The sequence below is a fragment of the Miscanthus floridulus genome, chromosome 15 (assembly GCF_019320115.1).
Source record: "Miscanthus floridulus cultivar M001 chromosome 15, ASM1932011v1, whole genome shotgun sequence".
Lineage (NCBI taxonomy): Eukaryota > Viridiplantae > Streptophyta > Magnoliopsida > Poales > Poaceae > Miscanthus > Miscanthus floridulus.
The window spans coordinates 2,024,593-2,048,711 of record NC_089594.1 but is presented as its reverse complement, the minus strand read 5'-3'; the positions used below and the strand labels follow the sequence as shown (position 1 = coordinate 2,048,711).

The following is a 24,119-nucleotide window of genomic DNA, read 5'->3' as shown; positions in this document are numbered from 1 at the left end:
TTAGTAAGGAGTTACTATAATCTCGTAAATTAATATAGTAATTATCGTAACTCAAAGTGGCTACAGAATAAGTTATTCTATGGCCAGCTACAGAACAGTAGTTATATATATATATATATATATATATATATATATATATATATATATATATATATAGAACTACTATCCTGTAGCTGGCTACAGAATAACTTATTCAGTAGCCACTTTGAGTTATGATAATTACTATGTTAATTTACGAGATTATAGTAACTCCTTACTAAGTGGTCTAATATAACGTTATGGTAAATATCCCCATGTGTTATAGTAACCCAACTATCGTAAATATGTATTGACATTATGGTAAATTAGTATATAAAATTATAGTAAATGGAGGTGGCTACAGAATAACTTATTTTGTAGCCGGCTACTGAATAGCCTCTCCCTATATATATATATATATATATATATATATATATATATATATATATATATATATATATATATATATATATATATATATATATGTGCGCGCGCGTGTGTGTGTGGAGGCCTTTCGGCTGTGTATCATGCCAGATGGTAGTGCAGTGTTGCGGAAAAAGTGGCAACAGCAGAAAGATCACCTTTTGGTGCTAGCTGATGGATGTGCTATGGATTTTATCTTTCACGCGCGCAAATGCCGGCTGACTAGCAGCTCCTTTCTAAGCAAAAGCAAAAGCAAAGGCAAAACAAAGCTTAGCTTGCTTTTCCCCTCTTCATATCTTTTGAGGGCGTCAAAGGGACATATGCTTTCACACGTACTACTCGTAGCTAGCCACAATTAATTAATCCTTTAATTTTCCTGTTTCTAGCTAGTGCGATCTATAATTAAAACTTGTGGACCTTGACTCACTATTTACTTGCCCTATCCAGTTTCCTAAGTCTGCATGAAACTCATTTTGTCCCATAAAACTTTCATCAACCCTTCTCTTTATCTATTCTATGTCATGTCAACTTATTTAGTGTCTTAAAACCATCGTAAAATTTCCTTATACACAGTAGAACTTTGGCTTTTCCCACAAAATGTTTTTCAACCAGGCAAAATTATTAGCATGGCAGGCGAAATTATTTCTCTCTATATATACTCGTACAACCTACTCCTAGCTGACAAAAGGAGTCCATTCATCTGGGCTTGTTTGGCTTATAAACCGTACTTTTTCAGTCAACGAATAATATTTTTCTCTCACACCAAATCAACCAACAGTACTTTTAGCTATGACTTATCAGTCAAATAAGCACAAACGAACGGATGAATGGAACCTCTTCGTCAAGTCAACCTCCTCTAGTAGCTCTAGAATGTATGCATATACCTACACAGCACAAGAGAGCGAGGGAGGAGGGTGTAGTGCGGCAGTGCGCCCACTAGCCTGGCACACTGCCATTTTCGGTGTAGATATAGATGAAGATGCTTCTAAGAATTTTCCATGTACCCGGGCGGTCTGGCCCTGGCCCTAGCCCTAAAACTGATGAATTTTCAATTCCTATTTGCATTGGTATAGTAGGACACCTAGCTACATCACGTACATACGGTCAGGTAGACAGCGCATATCTTTGTATCAAAATAATTGAAGGCGAGAATGGATCCCATGTACGTATGCACGTAGTATGATGATGAATATGACAGAAAGTGCACGTCCAAGATCGAGGATGCCAAACTCTAACTGACACGCCATGTGATCCTCTTTTTCTGATGAAGAAGGGTCATCGGATCGTCTAGATTTTTATCAGTGACAAAGTAAAGATGATAATAAAGTAATCAATAGCTGGCGTCAGACCTATCAGTACTGGAGACGGCTTCTTTGCCGAGTATATTAGACTTTGCCGAGTATGTTTTATCGAGCACTCGGTAAAGAGGTTGTTTGCCGAGTGCCAGCGAGAAAGCACTCGGCAAAGAGGTGGTTTGCCGAGTGTCAGGATAAGACACTCGGTAAAGGGCCGCCTTCGTTAACGGCCGGCAGGCGCCGTTAATCCTTTGCCGAGTGTCTTATCCTGACACTCGGCAAAGAGGCTCCTTTGCCAAGTGTCATTTTTTTTACACTCGGTAAACCATATTTTTTTCACTTTTGATCTCCAAACTTTTTCTACAGTCCTTATACAATACCTGGTACTCCATGTTCCAATGTGGCACATTTCTCAGACTTTTTCTATATTTCTTTAATTTATTTTATTTAATTTAATTTTTTTGGATAATTCAAATTATAACTGCTAGTCATTCGAATAATGAAAAAAAATGAATGGAAAAATGATATTCATGTTATTTCGTATAATGTGAGACCGTATTCAGGAACAGACCACCAGTTTCGAACATCTTGTTCACGAAACATGACCACGAACTTGCGTCGAGTTGTTTTTAAATTCTATAAAAAGCAAACGAAGTCTGAAAAACATGAAACTTGTCAACATGTCATGATATCATATGTGGAGCCTATGATAAAAAATTACAAAGGTTTCGCGCAAGTTGTCACGTACGATGCTTGCAAACCGAAGAATCTGCGAAGAAGTTTCATGATTTCGTGAAGAGAGCGGCGAGGTGGTAAGCATCGTACGTGACAAACTTGCGTGAAACCTCCTCAATTTTTTATCACAACCTCCACATATGATATCTTGACATCTTGACAAGTTTCATGATTTTCGGATTTTGTTTGTTTTTTATAGAATTTAAAAACAACTCGACCGCAAGTTCGTGGTCATGTTTCGTAAACAAGATATTCGAAATTGGTGGTCTGTTCCTGGATACGGCCTCACATTATACTAAATAACATGAATATCATTTTTCCATTCATTTTTTTCATTATTCGAATGATTAGCAGTTATAATTTGAATTATCCAATAAAATTTAATTAAATGAAATAAATTAAAGAAATAAAGAAAAGTCTAAGAAATGTGCCACATTGGAACATGGAGTACCAGGTATTGTATAAGGACTGCAGAAAAAGTTTGGAGGTCAAAAGTGAAAAAAATATAGTTTTCCGAGTGTCAAAAAATGACACTCGGTAAAGGATCCTTTTTGCCGAGTGTCAGGACGGCTGGCACTCGACAAAGATTTTTTAAATTTTTTTTAAAAACCCCTCTTTGTCGAGTGCCAGGCCAGGTGGCACTCGGCAAAGAATTAAAAAAATTAAAAAAACCTTTGTCGAGTGCCATATCGGAGACACTCGGCAAAGGATTAAAAAATTAAAAAAACCCTTTGCCGAGTGCCAGATCGGGGGCACTCGACAAAGGGAGAATTTAACCCCGTCGGCTAGGCCAGCCCACACACACAGCACACACGCACACACGCACGCGCCAGGGCCGTCGCGCGCCCGCGCCCGTGTCAGCGCCGCCGGAGGAGGAGAAAGAGAGGAGGAGGAGGAGGAGAGGAGAGGAGGAAGAAGGACGAAGAGAAGGAGGCCACCGAAGCGACGACGTCTTCACATCCGGCCATCTCGGTCGCCATTCTGCAGTGGTGAGCCCCTATGTCGTCTTCGCCTGATGGATGTGAATGCATGAATAGATTAAGATGTCCTGGTTAGGGTGCCTTCGTGTGCATATTGGCCATCGTGCCATTCATATATATGTGCATGTCGGCCATCGTGCCGTTGGTTTTCTTGCAGGTTTTAGAAACCTCACCGTGCAGGGGAGGTGCTGCCGAAATTTTGTATTGACAGTTTTATGTTTCTTTTTTTGCAGAGAAGAGCTCGTCGGAGCGGAGTCGGAGTACCTCGGCGACCCCGATTGCCTTCCTGTAGGGTCGAGATGGCGGACTAGGGGGGGTGAATAGTCCTTTCTAAAATTAATCGCGTCGGCTAACCGAAACAAGTGCGGAATTAGAGCTATCGGTCTAGCCAAGACTACACTCTTTTATCTATGTTCTCTAGCACCTTCCAAAGATACTAATTAAGCAACAAAGGTGCCGGGCTAGCTAGAGCTCACCTAACCAATTCTAGGAGCAAGGTCACACAAACCTATGCCACTAGTACTTTAAGCAACAAAAAAGCTCCTACACATGCTAGTAAGCAAAAGCACAATGCCAACTAAGATCACTAGCAATGCTCAATTACAAGGCAACCAATGCCAAATTAGAGAGCGTAAATACTTAGCTACACAAACTAAGCAAAGTGACTAACAAGGTTACACAAACCTAATTAGCCACGCAAGGGAGCTACTTCTATGCTACACAAGCAAGAAGGTAACTAGTAAGCTACACAAGCTAACTAGTTACAAGAGCAACTACACAAGCATAATGTATATGAAAGTAATTACAAGCTTATGTAACGAGGATGTAAACCAACAGGAAGAACAAGGTTGACACAATGATTTTCCCCCTGAGGTTCACGTGCTTGCCAACACGCTATGTCCCCGTTGTGTCGACCGCTCACTTGGTGGTTCGGCGGCTAATTGGCATCATCCGCCAAGCCCGCACGTCGGACACCGCAAGAACCTACTCCGAAAGTGAGGGTAGCTCAATGACACGCTCAACTAGAGTTGCTCTTCGTGGCTCCCGCGGGGCGAGCACAATGCCCCTTATAAAGCTCTTCTCCGGAGCACCGCATAAGCTTCTTGCGGGAGTCGACGGAGACCACCACCAAGCCATCTAGGAGGTGGCAACCTCCAAGAGTAACAAGCACTACCAGCTTGCAACTCGATCACCTAGTGCCACTCGATACAACCTCACGATGCAATCGCACTAGATTCGCTCTCTCACACAATCGAATGATCACTATCAAGTGTATGTGAGATGGAGGGCTCCCAAGCACTACTACACAAGCCATCAAGGCACTAGTGTGCTCAGCTTTCGGCCCAAGGCCGACCATGGCTTCTATTTATAACCCCACAAACAAATAGAGCCGTTACTCCTTCACTGGGCAAAAGTCGGGACGACCGGACGCTGGACCTCAGCGTCCGGTCGTGCGATGCACGCCACGTGTCCCCTTCTTCAAATGCTATTCGCCCGATCCCAATGGTCATCTGTCGGCCGGACGCAGTAGCTTGAACTGACCGGACACAGCAACCCCAGTGTCCGATCGTTTCCAGTAAGGTACCAGACATGACCGGACGTGTCTGGTCGGTCGCGATCGGACGCAGCACCAGCGTCCGGTCACTTCTAGCTTCTCTGCTCTGCCTACGTCATCACACATCACCCTGACCGGACGCACACAGTCAGCGTCCGGTCACTTCCAGCGCCAGCATCCGGTCGATGACCAACGCCTACACGCTGTCTGCCATCACTGACCGGACGCTGGAACCCAGCGTCCGGTCACTGCGTGACCAGAGTTCGGTCCACTCTGTGGGACCCTATCTTTTCTATATAGGGCATCGGTGGCACCGTTGGACTGTCCGTACTCTACGGGCGGACACTCCACCGATGGAGTTCCTAACCCTTCTTGCCTTTGTTTCATCGCCGAGTTGATCCACATCAACTCCAACTTCTTCTCCTTTGTAAATGTGCCAACACCACCAAGTGTACACCACTATGTGTATGTGTGTTGGCATTTTCATAATCATTTTCCAAAGGATTAGCCACTCAACTTGCCATGCCACTCAATCCTAGCGACGATGCAAAGTTAGATCACTCAAATGGCACTAGATGACCGATATGCAAACAAGTTTGCCCCTCTTAATAGTACGGCCATCTATCCTAAACCCAGTCATAAACTTCTCTACACACCTATGACCGGTGAAATGAAATACCCTAGGTTATACCTTTGCCTTGCGCATTCCATTCCATCTCCTCCAATGTCGATGCAACACATGCACCAACACAATCAACAATGATATGATCCACTTCATATCATCACATGATCATATTGGTTCATCGATCTTGACTTCACTTGCTTTTCACCGTTGCCTTCGTCCATCGGCGCCAAGTCTTGCTTAAGCTTCATCGCCACACGGTCCATCTCTCCAAAGCCTCCGACTTGCCCTTCACGCTTGCAACCGGTCCATCAAGCCAAGTCTTGTCTTGATCTTCTCCACCTTGATCACATGACTCAATGTCATGTCTTATGTGCAATGAGCTCCTTCATCATCACATGTATGAGCTTTGCAACATCTCCAAGCCATTTTCACCTTCATGGCATATGTTGCTCACACATATGTACCTATAGACTAATCACCTGTGTATCTCATATAAACACAATTAGTCCACCTAGGTTGTCACTCAATTACCAAAACCACACAAGGACCTTTCACTTCCTCGCCGCTGCGGGTCTGCCTACACCACGTCGCCTCGCCACTGCATCGACCCGCCACGGCCCCGCTAGCCTGACTCCACCGCCACCCTAGGTATAACCTCTCTTTCTGTATCATGGTCATAGATCACGTAACCTAGTTAGGCGTCTCCCATTCAAAAGAGATACGGTTGGAAATATGCGGATATTTCCATATCTAAAACTGTATCTGTTTCAAATTGTCCACATTTTTTGGACAGTCCATGGATGCATAGGTGGGGTTAGTTTCCATGGTCTGCTCCGATTCGAGATAGAGTTTTGGCATCATCTCCCTTTTGTTCTCTGGATACACACTCTCCCTAGCAGGCGTGTATTTGGAGAACAGCGGGGAGGTGTTGTCGAAATTCTGTCTCGGATAGGAGTAGAGCATGGAAACTAACCTTATCTACGGATCCTCGTGTGGGATTAGGACCTATCCTTACCTATTAGATAGTAGGAACGTCGTGTAGATGCAATTGATGTTTATATTACTCATCGCTATATATGTTAGAGGATAGAGGACCGTGAGTGGATGTACACGGGCTGCGCAAGTCAGGGTCAGGTCACCATGAAATGGATCGATAAGACCGATGCTTTCTTGGAACGGGCATTTGGCGTGGCTGCTAAAGGAGCGAGTAAAATTTGCTGTCCCTGCTGCAAATGTGCAAACATGAAAAGACAAACGAAGAAGGTCATGGGGGAATATCTTTGGAAGAATGGATTTACGGCAGACTATACCCGGTGGGTCTACCATGGTGAAGCCGATCGTATGAGAGAGGAGGTGGTGAGACCACGTGTCGAGGATTATGATGCTGATGCAGGGGTAGCATGCATGTTAAATGACTATCACGAGGCACATGGAATTTCTTCATGAATTCTGGCGTCAATCAAGGGATCCTACTGCACAGCAGCTAGATACCCTTCTTAGATAGGGCGCGGGAAATGGAATGCCCGATTTCATTTCTTGGTTCAAATGGAAGGTACCTTCAAATTTAGCTCGTACTTAGTTTGACATTCGAAGTTACTCGTACGTGCGAATAATATAACGATGTATCCTGCTTGAGCTTGCAGGGCCAGAGGGATGCGTTTATGCATGCTGAGTTGAGATAGGTTGCCGATGGCTTTGCCTATAGTGTCAGGTTATTTTCCGATTATGACATGAATGGATATCGCTTTCGCACAATAAGCTACGAGCAGAGTCGGCCCAATCGAAGAACCACAAGTTCTGGAGTTTTTACGCCCGGCATTGATGAGGTTGAGTATTATGGAAGAATTGAAGAAATATACGAACTCAAGTTTCATGGTTCCAAACCTTTTAATCCTGTCATATTCAAATGCCATTGGTTTGATCCTGAAGCAACGAGACGGACATATTGTAATCTTGGTCTAGTCGAAATTCGATAGGATTCCGTCTTACCAGGAGATGATGTCTATATTGTGGCCCAACAGGCCACACAAGTTTATTATCTCCCATATGCGTGTGAAACCAAAAGACATCTTAAGGGTTGGGATATTGTGCACAGGGTATCGCCACACGGTAAAGTGCATGTCCCAAACGATGAAGATTACAACTTAGACTCAAACACATATGACGGAGAGTTCTTTCAAGAAGAGGGACTAGAAGGGAGATTTGAGATAGACTTAATCGAAGCGATCGGAATGGAAGTAGACAATGAAACGGTTATTGAAGAGGACGCTGGAGATAAGGTGCAAAATGTGGACTTACAAATGCTTGAGTGATTATATTTAGACAATGACAATGGCAACATTGCTCATTCGGATAGTGTTGATTATTTCGACATGATTGATAGTGATGATGAGACTTATGATACAGCTAATCCTGATCATGAAGATTATTTCTAATACATGTAATACTATTTTATTTTGTAATTATGTTTTGTTTATTTTGCATCTCTTTCTAAGTACTTCTTGTTTATCTGTACTTATTGGTTTACTCTTTTTAATTGCAGGTGATTGAACAAAGATGGTGGGTGGTGGGATGAGGAAGCTAACATCCTTGTACCGAAGGACAAGCACAGCTGCACCAGGGAAGAGTAGGAGGAGGAGCAGTCGTAGGAGGGAGCCGTCGCCTACCGCCTCATTGTGTGAGGAGGAGCAGGAGGAGCAGGTGCCCCAGGAGGATGCTGAGGAGGCACAGGAGGACGTGCATGAGGAGGAGGAGGAGGCGACAGCAGGGGGTTCTGCTTTCTCTAGTTCATCGAGCGTCTACTTGCGAGGTCCCACGAGCCTTCCTTAGCGACCGATACCTCATGAGAGACGCCCGCTGATTCGACCCGAGGGGGAAAAGTAAGTAACTTTAGATGTTATCACTACTTTATATGATATGTTGAAAATTAAAATAGAAACTAATAATTTTTTTTAATCACTTGGGCAGGAACTGGACGATTGTGGTGAGTAGAGGTGCTCACACACGCCAAGTCAATGGTATCCTCGGTCTTCTGTGCAAGGAGCACTTCCCTGGCCTGGTTGAGTACGCCGGAGTGATAGGGCTGGCCTACTCGTTTGACCACTACGTCGCCGCCCCCGATGTTGTAGATCGGGCCCATAGGGTATTCAACAACAAGGCGGAGCGAGTGAAGCAAGAGCTGTGGGTAAGTCCTCCTCGCACTACATTACTCAATACATCGCATTCATTGGACATTCTTGAAATAATAAATGGATATATTATGTTTGTATGCAGGATTTCTTTAGATGCAAGGATGAACATGAGGCCAGGGCGAATGCGGTGGCTACCAAATGCTGCAAAAAACTCATCGTGGACATGCATTACGAGGCGTTCATCTAGGCCATCGTAACTTACCACGGGACCGTCCTTGGAACGAAGGTCACTAAAAGGGACGCAAGGAGCATGACGCTGACTCTAGACCAGTACCTGTAGGTAAATACAGAATATTAATATTGATTCCTTTTGAGATTAAGTAGGCTTAATTTCATCTTCTGATATGTCATGTACTTGATAGCCTGTAGATGATTCCTTATTGGTGCGCCATGCATCCCCAGTGCTGGGAACAGATTGTGGACAAGTGGTGCTCATGTGAGTGGGAGGAGATACACAACTTGTGCCAGGAGCAGCGTTTGATGATGCCAGGTGTAGTACACCATCAAGGCAGCCACAGCCTTAGCAGATACGTAGAAATATGGGTACGCGAATTCATTTATTTATTCTAACGCTCAATTCTGCATGATTTCTAATCATCTTGCTATTTTTCTCGTAGTCGGCATCACATGGTGGCCAGCCTTGCTCCATCTTCAAGGCATTTGCTATGGCCCATAAGGGCAAGGCGATGTCCAACGTCGACTACAACCCAGAGGACGGGCCCGAGGCATACAACAATGCGACCGTCCACAACCGCCTCAGTGAGTACACATCGATGGCAAGGGAGGTCCATGGGCCATAGTACGATCTGAGCATCGAGGACCTTGATGGAGAAGTCGTCATGAGGGTGGGAGGAGGCAAGAAGCATGGGCGGTACTGGATTGGCAACGACACAATCGACTCGGCCACTACTCCCAGTCTCTCCCAGATTCGAGCAAGCAGCACGAGCAGGAGCCCGGCCATACGACCTCAGCAGGACACTTCACACCACCGGGTGGAGGCACTCGAGGTTATTCCTGGTTTATTCGTCGTTCATTGGGTTTTTCATATATTTTCTTTGCATTATTGTAACATTGGGGTGAATATAGTGTAGGCCCAACTGGAACAAGAGAGGATGATACGGGAGCAGATGCAGGCAAAGATGGAGAGGGTGGAGGCCGAGCGGGAGGCTGAGCAGCGGAGGATGGCGGAGATTCTTCAGTACATGCAAAGTCTTGGCGCCACTACGGGTGTAGTTCCGCCACCTTTGCTATTCACTCCACCTCCTCACTATTCTACTCTTGTGAGTATAAATGTTTTAGTTTGTATGTTCATGCTTACGGTCAAATCTAGTGGAGTATGAAAGTTTTATTCATGTATGGTATATATTTATCTTGTCTCACACATGCAATCTCTTCTTCTTTGTGCAGAATCAATCGGCGGCATCGAGCGATCCTCATGCTTCAGCGAATCCTTCACCAAATCAGTGATGATACTTGTGGTTGTTAATGGTACTTCTATTTGCAATTGTGGTTGACGATGATGGAGCACTTGGATTGCTTGTGAACTTATTTGTGATATATTGTGAGACATGTGACGTTTGTGATATATATGTGACGTTTATGATATATATGTGGTGTTGGTGATATATATGTGCTGTTGATGATATATATGTGATGTTGGTGATGTTTGTTATATATATCTTCTGTTTGTTTGGATGGGATGTAAAAAAATAAATAAAAAAGGCTGTTTTCAGTCACTTTGCCGAGTGTAATGGTCATGACCCTCAGCAAAGTGACTACCTGAGAACATTCTTTGTCGAGTGCAATGGCCATTGCACTCGGCAAAGGTCGCCACTTTGCTGAGTGTCTTGTCGGCGGCACTCGACAAAGCGGCCACCTTTGCCGAGTGTCTAAGTCAACGGCGCTCGGCAAAGCGGGTACCTTTGCCGAGTGCTTGACCTTGACACTCGGCAAAGCCGCCGTCACGATGGCGCTCGCTGTCACGGCCACTTTTCTTTGCCAAGTGCTCGATAAAGTGCAATCGACAAAGAGGTCTTTGCCGATAAACTATTTACCGAGCGCCCTTTGCTGAGTGTAACACTCGACAAAGGCTTTACCGAGTGTATATCGGCCTTTGCCGAGTGCCTCAGGCACTCGGCAAAGAAGCCGCCTCCGGTAGTGTATTATATATTCCATTGAAGAAAGGAACTCTGAACAACTTACTCCTACATGCACAATTAATGTATACTAGCAAAATGCCCGTATGTTGCAACGAGAGAGGTATAGCATCATCCAAATTTTTGACATCTTGTGTCTTTTTGTCTTGAAAAGCTATAGTTTTTCATTTACATGGTCATATTTTTATTGCACTCGACATTATGCTAAAAAACATATATATAAATAATTTTTGACTCAATATATTTTCTTCTACTTAGGTAATCAATTGCATCTATGCCATAGCGCGAAGGGCCAGGCGCGCGCACGTTTTCACTTCCACTTCCAATTCCAATTATAGCATCGGAAAAAAGGGAAACATCAAAACGAAAAAAGTATCCACGGAAAACAGAAGTGGGACACGGAAAGGAAAGGGCTGCAGAACAGTGCAAGTAGGGCACGGCATGGAAAGAACAAAGAGAATTCTGAAACAACGCCGTGTTACTGTCGGAGACGGAACGGAAACAAAAAAACAGTGGGGAAAACAGAGTCACTCATGATTAGGTGGGACGAAAAAAATTTGTGCCAAAATTTTTGCCTCTTTAGTATTAGGGATGATAAATTATGTAAGTCATGGATTATTTATTAGAATATAGAAGGATAAAGAGTTCAAAGATTTATAGTACTATATTTGTTATTTGTTATTTTTATTTGTAAGAAAAATGGGAGAACAAAGAGAAAGAAAAAGTCACGTACATACCTCAGGGGGAAGTGGAAACGGAAAAAAGGAAAAAGAATCGGAAAAGGCGGACGGGGCAACGTCTTTCGTTAATAAAAAACAGATGGGGAATTTTTTTAAATTTTTTTTAGCTGATGGCCGAGACCGAGTCACTTTATGATTATAGGTTGGACGAAAATCTAAAGCGGCTAGAAATTTTACCTAGCTATAGATTTGTAAGAAAAATGGGAGAAAAGAGAGAAAGAAAAAGTCACGTACATACCTCAGGCGGGAAGCGGAAACGGAAAAAAGGAAAAAGAATCGAAAAAGGCCGAACAGATGGGGAATTTTTTTCTATTTTTTTAGCTGATGGCCGAGACCGAGTCACTTTGTGATTATAGGTTGGACGAAAATCTAAAGTGATAAATTTTTTTACCTCTTTATTATTACGTATAGATTATTAGCTTATTCGTTGGTTGGTTTCTAGGCTGATAAGCCCAGCCGGTGCTGATTTGTTATGAGAGAAAAATACTGTACCATGACTAATAAACCTTGAGTGAAACCAACATGCTGAACAGGGAACCAAGTCAATACAGATGAGCGAGCATACACAAGAGATGAGAATGAGATTGTCATCAAAAGGTGGTGATGATGGCCCATATGATGCGTATCATTTATTTATCTCTATGATTCACTCCTATGCACCACTTATTGTAACTTTTTACAAATCGACCAATCGCCCACCACCACTTAACCCTTGTGCTGTGCTGCCGCCACCACCACTTTCAAGCTTTTTACTAACAGTGGAAATAAAAGAAAAAACGAGTGAAAAAGGAATAACACGGTGATTGTAAGAATAATAATACGATGAGTGGAAAGAATAATGATCTGAATGGTGGTTGACCGCAGCACTATCTATATACAATTATTATTATTATTATTATTATTATTATTATTATTATTATAGGCAACAATGCAAGTAGAAGGAGAGGGGTACCTGCCACGTGCATCAAAAGAACCGAATCATATATTATGCATGCATATACTCCGCATGGAAGAATGAAGAATTATTGAAGATGGTGTGGTGAATTGCATGCATCCATATGGTTAGCTTTCTTTTTTCTTTTTCTTTTTGTTTCTTTTTATATAGGAAAATCCATGGTTAGCTTTTTTTTTAGATGGAGAACTGAACAATCGCCAGGGTCCAAGGCCCAAGGCCCAAGGCCCAAGGCGCTCGAACAGAAGACGAACGTGATGGGGCTATCACACCAAGGCCTGCTTGGGGGTTGGTTTGGGCCAAAGCACTTAGGCAGCCCAAGAACGCGTACCGCTCCACCTGTTGTTGGCCACACAGCTTCGGCCTTCGTCTTCCTCCTCCACTCGACGCACGCACGCACAGAGAACACCGCCACCGCCAGCGTTTGTGTGACAGAAAAAACACGCCGCCACCATGGCTCCTTTGCTGCCGAGGTAGGTAGGGCGGCCCGCCACTGCTTCTCTCCGAGACCCGATTCCACTCCGCCGCCCGCCCGCCCGCCGGACCTGGAGGAACAAGGCCTTGCTTCCTTGCCAACATGGCGTCGCCGGACGACCCCGTGCTCGCCGCTTGCAAGGTACGGACTCCCTCCCATCTCCTTTCGCTCTTTTCGAGCTACCTAGAGCCCTCGATCGACTTGATTCGTTCCCTCCCATACCCTAGTGCCACTCGCCTGCTCATTCTCTATACCACTCCCCAAATTCAGTCCCCTCAACACTGCCTCACTGTTCTGCCCAGAATCTAGTAATGTATGTACTAGCTGCTTAGTGTCCCCGCCAAACTGTTTCACCATGTCATTTACGGTTGCCATGTTTTGTTTCGTCCTAATCAACTGCTGGTATCTAGCTATCTCCAAATTGCTTGCTGGCCGGATAGGGTTTGGTTGATTCCAATACGTTGCTATTCCTTGATCCTGAGATAATGTGCCCTGCTAACATTTGCTCTACTAATGCTTCATTGTAGCACAAATTGAGCCACTTCAGAATAAAAGAGCTCAAGGATGTCCTGGATAAGCTTGGACTTTCAAAGCAAGGAAAGAAGCAGGTTTGCCCACTGCAAGCTCCTCTACATACTGTATTCACAATGAACAGCCATTGCCCAGTACTCCCTGTTATTGTGTTAAAAACGCCGGAATGGCATCGGTTTCTTAAGGCCGCTATCTTTAATAGCTTAAGCATATGCAGAAATTCACCAACACAATCATCTATGTGCCTTTTAGTATTCTTTCATGGGGGATTTGGATGTTATTACTTATGACCCAGGTGGTCTTGCTGTTTCCGGTTTGGTTTGCAGGATCTAGTGGACAGGGTTATGGCGGTATTGTTGAGTCAGCAAGATCAAGGTACATTCCATTCTTATTGTTTTGCATTACTGTTTTTCAAGCATGAGAAATAATTTATCTTTATTCTTGTAGCCTCAGAAACGAATGGTTTACCAAAGGCAAAAATGGTGGTGAAAATAGTGGAGGACACTTTTAGGTGAGTCCATATTTCTTTTTTTCACATTGACTTGTCTGTACAACTATAGATTACCTGATTGGCTCTAATGAAACCTTGGCAAACTGTCGCTTTTTGCTTCCTGTTTCAAGGAAAATGCAAGACCCTACAAATACTGTTGCAGCCTCAAAGAGCCACGAATCAGAACACAGTGTTAAGCCTAAAAAGAAACCAAGTGATTCTGCTCAGAAAGTTAAGGTTCGTTGCCCTTGTGGTGACTCCAAGCCAAATGATTCCATGATTAAGGTAAAATTCTCATGATAAATATGCCTTTCTAACTCTTCTACAGTATTTGATGTCCTGCAGCCAAACCATAAAGGTTTCAGATATTTGTTGTTGGTCCATTCAGAATCACCAAAGCATCTCACTGTTTATATTCTGAAACTTCAAAGCAATTGATGGTCTAGCTCACTCTCAGTCTTTCACTTTTATACTGGAAGCCTGTAGCTTTTATTGTGAAATGTAGCATTACTTGCTTTGTTCGGAAACTTTTGTAATTTGTAGCTCTTGTGCTTGATGAGATGTGCTACACTACATATTTCTGTTTCATTGATCATTTGTTTGCTCCTTGTAGTGTATTGATCCACAATGCAACATATGGCAACATGTTGGCTGCGTTATCATACCCGATACTGAGAAGTCTGTGGACAACATTTCTCCAGAATTACCTTCCTGCTTTTATTGTGAACTGTGCCGACTTAGCAGGGCTGATCCGTAAGTTGTTTTAAACTTCAATATTGTCCTGAACTCAAAGAGACCAAGTCACACACACATCATGTGATTACCTGCTTTTAGTTTGTGACCTTATGCCATTTGTCTGCGCTGGTTATTCTGTGGCATCAATCACTTACGATTTACGAAAATCTCCTTGCCTAAAAATTAAATCTGAGCAATCTGTATCCTTTGCAACGTTCTTCTTCGACCTTTTTGTGTGCTTCCTTGTTCTACTTGTTTAGGTAACAAGCATTATTTTCTTAGTCCTAATATTAGGTGACCTATTATTTCTGACATAGTTTCCTACTGTAACATGCAGTTTTTGGGTCACCGTGAACCATCTGTTACTCCCTGTCTTAATAGGACCCTCTGCCGTAGCAGCAGACGGGTGAGCTATCCATTCTTTCATCACAATGCACACTTATTGATGTTTTTGGATGGTACAAATCAGTTCTGTCTTGCGTCCTCTGAATTATCTGTTAAAACCTTTTTGATCGTTACTGCTAGACCCCCATGTTGTCTAATTTTCTAATAAGTAAAATAACTTCCTTTGATAAATTTACTTTGATACAGCATGAAAAAGGTATTGTGTCATGGTTGGGCATTTTTGCTATAATTGCAACTTAATTCTTTTAAGAATTTTAGAAATGGATATCCATATTGTAATCAGGATGGCAATGCTAAGAAAATCATTGAATATTTTTAGAAAACATTTTTTATCAAGTCGCCATCAGATCTTATCTGTTAATCATTTGCTTTATCTTCTGTTTGTGTGATGACAATATTCTTTGCTCTGAGTACTCTTTCCCCAACAAGCCTTACACGTGTTGCTTTAGAGCATCTCCAGCAGCTCACCATTCATCCCCAATAGGATGGTATTGGTGATCGCCAATACCGTTTTTTCAGACTATTGGGAAGATGCTCCAGCAGATCACCAATAATCTCCCCCAATATATGGGACCCACATGTCATATTACAATTTTTTTTTCTTTCATTTCCTCCCTCGCGTCGTCTTCTTCCTGCATGCGTAGAGGCGCTCGCACGGTCGAACTCCTTCCTGCTCTTACGTAGAGGCGCTCACTGACCACGGCCACCGCCGCGGCAAGCGACAGCCCTGGCCCCTGCCACCGCGCCGCCCGGCCGCGCCACCCCCAGCCCTGCCCCTGGCCGGATTTCTCGATCGCCATGGCTGTGCAGAGAGGAAGAACCGAAGAAGTGGCAGTTATTGTGGGCCCCACTGTATTGGGGGACATCCAACTCCCCCTTTATTTGAGGGAAGAAGAGGAGTTTATTGCTAACCACCAAAAAAGGGGGCCATATTGGGGAGCTGCTGGAGCAACAAATCAACCACATCTCCCCCAATCAAAGTTCGGCTAGGCGGCGACTACTCGGCGACTACGCGCGCCTAGTCGCTGGGCGAAGCCCGTCGCCGCGACTAGGGGCATAGTCGCGCATCGCGGTGCTAGGCGGGCGCGCAGGCGCGCTAGGCGGGCGCGGACGCGGCGCGTAGGCACGCGAGATGAGCGCGAGCTCGAGGGCGGCCAATTTTGGCGCGCCAAATCGGAGCGCGGGAGGAATTCCCGCGCGGCCTTATGAACTGTAGCTGTGTCACTTTGTGTCTGTGTGTCTTCTTTTGTGATTTGTGAGACCTGAACTAAGAACTATGTGCTTGTGCTGTCCTTTATTTATAAATTGTGTTGTGCACTTGTATTACTGTCCTATCCACTTGTATTGTAATTACCAGCTGCTGATATGGTGTGCTCATGGATGGGAGGCTGCTGAAATCATCCAGATAAGTCACAACTTAGTGTTTTCTATTTTTTTTTTGATGAACAGCTACTAGCTGTCATAATGTGTTGCAGGAGCTAGGAATATGCAAGAGTAAGCCAGCTAGGAATCAGATATGTCTACTGGCCCTTTTTTTATACTTACTGTGACTCATATATAGTAGTTATATACATATATATAGTTATATACATAATATATATATAATTTATGGCTATATTGCCAAAACGCTTAGGAAAACGCCTAGGAGCGCCTAGGACCGAGTACTCCCGACTAGGCGCTAGGCAATGGGTCAGCGCCTAGATTCCGCCTAGCGCGTAGCTAAACTTTGCCCCCAATATGGCAGTTTTATGTGGATGAGGGATGAGATTGGGGAACTGCTGGAGATGCTCTTACATCTGTTAATTGCATGAATACATGTGAATGATGTGAGCTTTACTTTTGTTTGCTGGATGACATAAAATGAACAGCCTCCTCCATTATGTGTTGCTGCTGTAGCTTACATGATTTGTGCAGTCATCTTTACTCCTTATGTTATTTATAGGAAGAAACGTGAGATAATTGTACTTTGGATAACAATGTTGATATATGAGTCCCGAGCAACAAAATGGTTGAACAAATTGCTTCATTTTGTTATAAAAGTTAAGTAGGAATATACATAGCCTTTTGTGATTCTTGCTTATGTCCAGGTCATATACTGTACAGTATACTGCAAAAAGCTTTCAGCTTTCAAGAGCTAATAGAGAAATGCTACAGCAAGCTGAATGCGATATTCAGGTTAATTCCACCTCTTTTTCTTTTCATTCTCCTTGGACCATTACGTTTGTTTAGGATCATCATGGAATAATCACCATTACCTGTGTGTATTGATTTCCTACCTTGGGTTTCATGTGCAGCCACTATGTTCAACCTATATGTATCAGTTAGTTACTTAGACTTCAAATCGATTTTTTCTTATGCAGGTTTGGTGTATCCTTCTCAGTGACAAAGTACCTTTTAGGATGCACTGGCCTTTACACTCTGACATGCAAGTTAATGGTATATGCAGTGGCTTATTATGTATAGTGAGTCATATTTTCTAATTGGATTTGGGTACATGTTTATTGAGTTAAAAAACTTAGTTAAGTGCCACCTGTTTGATTTTTCACAATGTGTACAAGGAAAGAATGGAAGATACCCTTTATTTTTTTGTTCTTCTTTATGAGTTGATATGTTGTGTAGATTGTTGAATACTTGTATAACACCTGGTTGGTTTTATTATGTTGCCACTACTTGGACGTTTGAGCCTGAACCTACGCTTCTGGCAGCTGTGTTGCTTTGTTGGATGCCAAGTGCTATTTTCTGTATAACAAAAGGAAAAGGCAGAACCAAACACCCCAGTCTGAATCAGATTAAGTCCAAATAACAGCTGATTCATCTTTTGTTGCACAGTCAGTGATGCTTTTCTCCTTTTCTTGGGGGGCTTGTTATGGGTTGATTTGTATATGCACCTCAGTCTATGGTTTATGACTTGTGCTTGTAGTTGTACTTATGCCTGGAGTTTAGCAAAAATAGTATTTTACATCCTTCTAGCTGTAGTTATCATATAAGCTCTGGTAGCTATTCTGACAGTAAGTTTCCAAAAAAAAGCTATTCTGACAGTAAGTTCAATTATACTATATCTGAACTATTCCTGTTGGTAATTCTTACTTTGTCAGGTATTTATGTTAGGGTGGTTAACAGGCAACCCCAACAAAAGTTAGGGGCCAATGGTAGAGACGATGGTCCACTAGTAAGTCTTTTTTGTTTTGAAGCTTGCTATTCTGTTTATTTTTTGCTAAGGCACTGGACGTCTTTTTTACATCATCTTCCTGCATTCATCAGCTACAGTTTCTCTTGTATATTATATCTCCTTTTGACCCTGAACATTTCTATGTTCCCAGTTAACAGATTACCTGAAGGAGGGACCTAACAAGATTTCTCTATCGAGAAATGACTCTCGTACTTTCTGTTTGGGTATCAGAATTGCCAAGAGGAGATCTCTAGGACAGGTGGGATTTGTAGTATATAGTCCATTGTTAAGCACTACACTCTCAAGATTCGAGACACACATATTTTACTGGGCAAGGATATGTGAATCAGCCGTGCTTCATGTGCGCCTTTTAAGAAAGTGGATAGGCATCGGCAAACACTTTCAGATGGCTTTTATTGTTCTTAGGCATGTCCAGTGCTTTTTAATATATTAGAAGTTTTACCCTCCTCTGTCGACCACAAATATTGAGATGCTTTTCTTTCTGTTCTTTTTTTATTCTTACCATGTTTGGAGTCTTAGACTTTTGATTATCTTCCAAGTGAATTCCATTGTAAGGCCTTGCCACCTTGGGAGGATAGCTGTTTTATATGCCCACAAAGATTATATGTGGAACTTGTATGTTTGGTGTTATAGCAAAATTCCAATTCCCTGTTGCCCTTTGTTAGGATCTGTATTTTGTAGTGAAAAAACTATTCAGAGAATGATCCCCCCCCCCATGCCCCCCCCCCCCCCCCCAAAAAAAAAAAGGAAAATACTATAAACTGGCTGGTTGTATTACTGCTACAGTACTGCTGATACAAGCTGGTACCTAGAAAGTGCTGAACACCTGAATCTTGAATCCTGAATCCTGTTTCATTTTTATTGTTTCTAGTTTTTGAAACTTTGATAGTGGGCAGGTCCTAAATTTGGTGCCAAAGGAACAAGATGGTGAAAATTTTGATGATGCCCTTGCTCGTGTGCGTCGCTGTGTTGGTGGTGGAGCTGAGGCAAATAATGCAGACAGTGATAGTGATATTGAAGTTGTGGCTGATTCTGTCTCTGTGAATCTTCGGTGCCCTGTAAGCAGTCTGGCTATTACTGTAGATGCTTTACATCCTTGATGGACTGCTTATAAAAATGGCCAATTGCTCTGATATGTCTATTAAACCTGACAAAAATGAAAGTGAGATTGATGGAATTAGTAGGTATGGGAGAACATGATTCATGTTCATATAGGGAAGGATAACTAGGGTTGGCTTATATAGGATCTGAACCAACCACCAATATCATTGCCTGTTTCGACTCAACCTATAGGTGTGGGCTGGACTCAGGGTCCGCGGCAGCACAAGTCCGTGTATACTGGGCTCTAGGTCCATCTGCCTGTCTAACACATTGTAATATTGTTCAAGCCAAAATTTTGTTCAATTATTAGTATTTGCCACCAGAAGTTATTCTCTATGCTGCAGCTGTGAGCTGATGACTTTTAGGCTTAGGACTTATCCTAAGATCACCATATATGTTATGTTTTTGTTAACGTACACGCTTTTTCCGTGACCACCATACTTGGAACAATATGTTTGATGGTAGGCCCTGTGTGGCAACAGCGCTTCTCAGAAAAAAAGCCGCTTCTCTTCACAAATGCAAAACTTTTCAGGGCAGCGCTTCTCCATTGCTTTTGTTGCATATAAAAGCCTGATTCTCTTTGCCATGGTTCGCGAGCAGCTTGCAGAAAAATTATACCTGCTTCTTCCACCACCCCCTGCCCCCCTGCTACGCATCCACTTCCTCTTGGCCGCCTTGCTCCTTCTTCCCCTCCGCGCCTCCCCTCTACCACCTCTGCACATTGCCACACCTCCAGTGTTGAGGTTCAACCAGCAGCTCAGAGGCGCGTCCCAGCCATAAAGTGGCTCAGCGGCTAGAAGGGGGCACCTTGGAACTCTGGCTGCTGTGGTCCAGGTCCAGGAGCTGGTGCCTGGGGCTGAAGCTTGGATCGGAGGGAGGAAAAATTGAGAGGTGGTTGTGCTCAAGTTGTGGGTTGGTGTTTGTGGTGTCGATCTGCAGATTAGGAAGAAGAAAGGAGCAAAGATTGGAAGGATAGAGCTTGTATGAGACTGGGAGTGGAGTCGGACTTGATTTGGGTGCAGCTCACCCTGGTACTTTGCCTATCTGGGTGAGAAAGAGATGAGGTGGTGGAGGAGTTGCTGCTTGAATCGATGGGAAAGAAATGGAGATGCAGAGGCTGGTGGTCTTGATCTGGTTTGGTCGATGGAGAACAACATGAAGAAGCTGAGCTGAGGCATGCCTGTTCGCTGCTGGCCACCATAGGGCACGCTGTGTCAGGGCAGCTGTGCACAGCGGAGGCCAAGGTTGAGCGAGAGGGTATGGACAAGAGCGGCGCCGAGGATGAGCTCTCCCCTTCTACTAAAGTCAATATGTGGGTCCCATAGGAAAGTATCAGTGAAAAGGTTTCCAAACATTTAGTTTTTTCCCCAGCAGTTGCTTCTCATAGCTTTTTCCATAAACCAACTTGTGCATGAGTTTAAGCTTGTGCCAAACAGGGCCATAGTTTTCTTTGCATTCCTTCACAGAAAGTCACCCAATTTTTTTTTCTTTTAATCTGTTTTTTTAATCTTGTGACAGATGACTGCTTCAAGGATCCAGATTGCTGGTAGGTTCAAGCCCTGTGCTCACATGGGTTGTTTTGATTTAGAAGCTTTTATTGAAATAAACCAACGTTCCCGGAAGGTTTGACTATTTGGACTCAATACAACTTTACCTCATCTTCTTGACCATATTGATTGAATCTTGTTTCATCTTTATCTAAATCAAACTTCGTTTCCTTGCTTGCAGTGGCAATGTCCAATTTGCCTGAAGAATTACTCTCTAGAGAACATAATAATTGATCCTTACTTCAATCGCATCACTTCTTTGGTGAGTTAATAGTGGCGATGAAATAATGTTTTCAACTTTTCATGTCTACATTTTCAGGTGTGCATCATTGCTGATTTATTGTTTATTGGTGATACAGATCAAAAGCTGCGGAGATGATACTTCTGAAATTGATGTCAAGCCTGATGGTTCCTGGAGAGTTAAGGGCAGAGCTGAACTGAAGGACCTTATACAGTGGCATCAACCAGATGGTACTCTCTCTGTGGCCACAGATATAGCAGCCAAACCTGAAATTTGCATTGTAAAGCATGAGGTTAAAGAAGAGCCACTGTCTGAAGAGGTGGGATGTCTTAAGTTGGGACTTAGGAAAAAAAACAACGGCCAGTGGGAAATTAGCAAGATAAGGGATGCTGATCTGGTGCCGTCTTCTGGTAATGACCATTCAAGATACAATGAAAACAAAAACTGCATCACTCTCTCAAGCAACATTGGTGATACAAACATTGCAAATGAAGGTTTTAATTTAGAGCCAGCAACAAATGGTGATCCTATGGCCCATGTCCATGATCTTGATTCTTCATCCTCAGATGAAAATGGCCCTCCAGCATCAACAGGGCAGGATATAATAGTTTTGAGTGACTCAGATGATGATGATGTCATGGTGTTGTCTCCTGGTGCTGTGAATTGTGGCTCGACGCATGACACTGGAAATCTGTTTCCACTCAACACACCTGAAAATTTAGGAGTGTGTAGCGAACAAACTGGTGGATGCCCAAAAGAAAGCTCATTTGTTGCATTAAGAGAAGGTTTTGGTGACCTGGGATTGTCCTTTTGGGAATGTCCTGGGAGTCCCCGAGATGATCCTACTTCCCAGATACTTGAGACCAGTACAAAGACAACAGATAATTCAGGTGAACTGGAAAACTACCCTGGCAATGATCAATCTAAGCAAGGGCTGGTTTCTGGGGCTGATTTGGGGGTAGCAGCAAACCCTGTAGAAGATGGGAATGATAGCGCATTGCAACCTTGTTCATTAAGTGAAAGAGATAGCACCATGGGTCTTGCTAACCTGAGAGCGGACATTCAAACATGTGTTGATGCCCATTCTGACAAATGGACAGATGTCGGCATTAGTGGCTCTGATGAAGATTTAACTACTGCCAAAATTGCATCTAGGAAAAGGAGCAATCCTGGAGACAGAATAACAGCTTTAGATGGTATGGAAGAAGTCTTCACCCCTTTTGGTTTTGTGTGATTTCTTGTTATTATCTGTTCATTACAGTGCTTTTTCTTGATATGCTCATGCTTAGATGATTTGAATTGCGACGTTTTTGCTACAATTTTATCACCACCACTTTGGCACTGCCAAACGTATCGGAATCTGTGGCTAATTTATTTGGTTACCATGCCTCTGCTTTTGTCCCTAGAAGATGTAACATTTGATTCCTTGTGTGCAGCTTCATTTGTGGGAAGCGCAAACACAGATGAGCGCGCTGGAGAGAGATGTGGTCCTTTCTCACCACCACAGCAGCCGCGTTCAGTTCAACCAAGATTGATACTAGACATTGCCTCAGATTCTGATTAGCACACATTTGTGTTGGCTAATGCCCGTCATACAATCTGTAGCGATGTCCAAGTTTTGTGGCTTGGAGAAAGGGAAGGGTAGAGTGTGGATGGATGTAATGGTGTCTAATGCATTAGGTCAGCGAGCTGGCAAGCAGGGAGAGGCAGAGGCCTCTCCTGTATTTGGAGATCCCATCTCTGTTAGGTGGTAGAATGTGATGACAGGAGCAATATATAGAGTGACATAGAACTGAATATATAGTGTAGGCAATTTTGTACCATATATGTCATGAACCGAGGTGGCAGTTAGTTGATGTAAATATGCCTCTCTGTTTTCTCTCTCTTTCTATTATTACTATTATGTATGGTCTTGTGGGGAGGATGCACGCTTAGCCCGGCCTGGTTATTTATCCGTTTTTTTTTTAATTTTATGATGATATGATGAAAACGGGCTACCAGCCAAGGTAGGTTGTTGAGCCAGTGAATTTCCCCTTTTGTTGTCATCATCGTCAGGGCAAGGGAAGGAAGTATATCATTTTCATTGGATTTGGCTGAGACGAGTGCTGATAGATGATGCTCCGACTCCGATCGAGGGCTCTAGCTACTCCTACTACTCATTGTCGCTCCCTCAAGAAATATAGTACGAGGTTATTATTAATTATTATGTGAGCAGTTGGGTGCATGCATGGTTGGAGACGAGACGACGATAGAGGGCAGGCCAGGCTCCGGTCATCCAAAATTAGACGCTCACGATGGATGATGCCTTTTTTTTTAGACCCAGACGCAGATGATGCCTGGCACAGTCAGCATTTGCTAGCTCCAATTCCATTGAAAAGGGCGGATATGGGCCCACTAGATATTAGGCCAAATTCTCTGCACTCTCCACCGGCCCAGGCACAGAGAGCACAAGCGTCTCCCTCCCGCCCTCCCCAACACCGCGGCACCGACTCCCGTCCCTGCGCCACAATCCCGTCCGCATTCTTCCACCTTGGAGCATTTTCTCCACGCGATTGACACCACCGCTGCGCTGCCCCCGCCTACACTGAATTAATTACATATTTAGGACTCAAAAAGATTGAATTCTTGATTACGTTGACACTCATGTGAATGACAAATGGGTCCATCTGTGTCTATGAATGTGGGTTCAGTGTCAACATGATCAAAGACCAATGTTTTAAGTCCTAAATAATCA

General features: G+C 43.5%; 1 protein-coding gene across 2 annotated transcripts; it reads left to right on the top strand.

The window, feature by feature from the left end:
• The first annotated feature begins 13,040 nt into the window (after window positions 1-13,040).
• LOC136506805 (E3 SUMO-protein ligase SIZ2-like) lies at window positions 13,041-23,335 on the top strand. 2 transcript variants are annotated; one of them, XM_066501702.1, is made up of 16 exons: window positions 13,041-13,286; window positions 13,673-13,753; window positions 14,003-14,051; window positions 14,124-14,187; window positions 14,298-14,451; window positions 14,780-14,919; window positions 15,239-15,307; window positions 17,394-17,481; window positions 17,667-17,742; window positions 18,402-18,475; window positions 18,627-18,734; window positions 19,393-19,554; window positions 21,116-21,220; window positions 21,326-21,406; window positions 21,504-22,581; window positions 22,822-23,335. In XM_066501702.1, the coding sequence occupies exons 1-16, from the start codon at window positions 13,248-13,250 to the stop codon at window positions 22,947-22,949; spliced, it is 2,496 nt and encodes an 831-aa protein (XP_066357799.1). In that variant the 5' UTR covers window positions 13,041-13,247; the 3' UTR covers window positions 22,950-23,335. The 2 variants fall into 2 exon arrangements, with proteins under 2 accessions (XP_066357799.1, XP_066357801.1); XM_066501704.1 differs by lacking the exons at window positions 13,041-13,286; window positions 13,673-13,753; window positions 14,003-14,051; ... (2 more) ...; window positions 14,780-14,919; window positions 15,239-15,307 and adding an exon at window positions 15,370-17,314 and having other exon boundaries at window positions 22,822-23,334.
• Window positions 23,336-24,119: the final 784 nt, after the last annotated feature.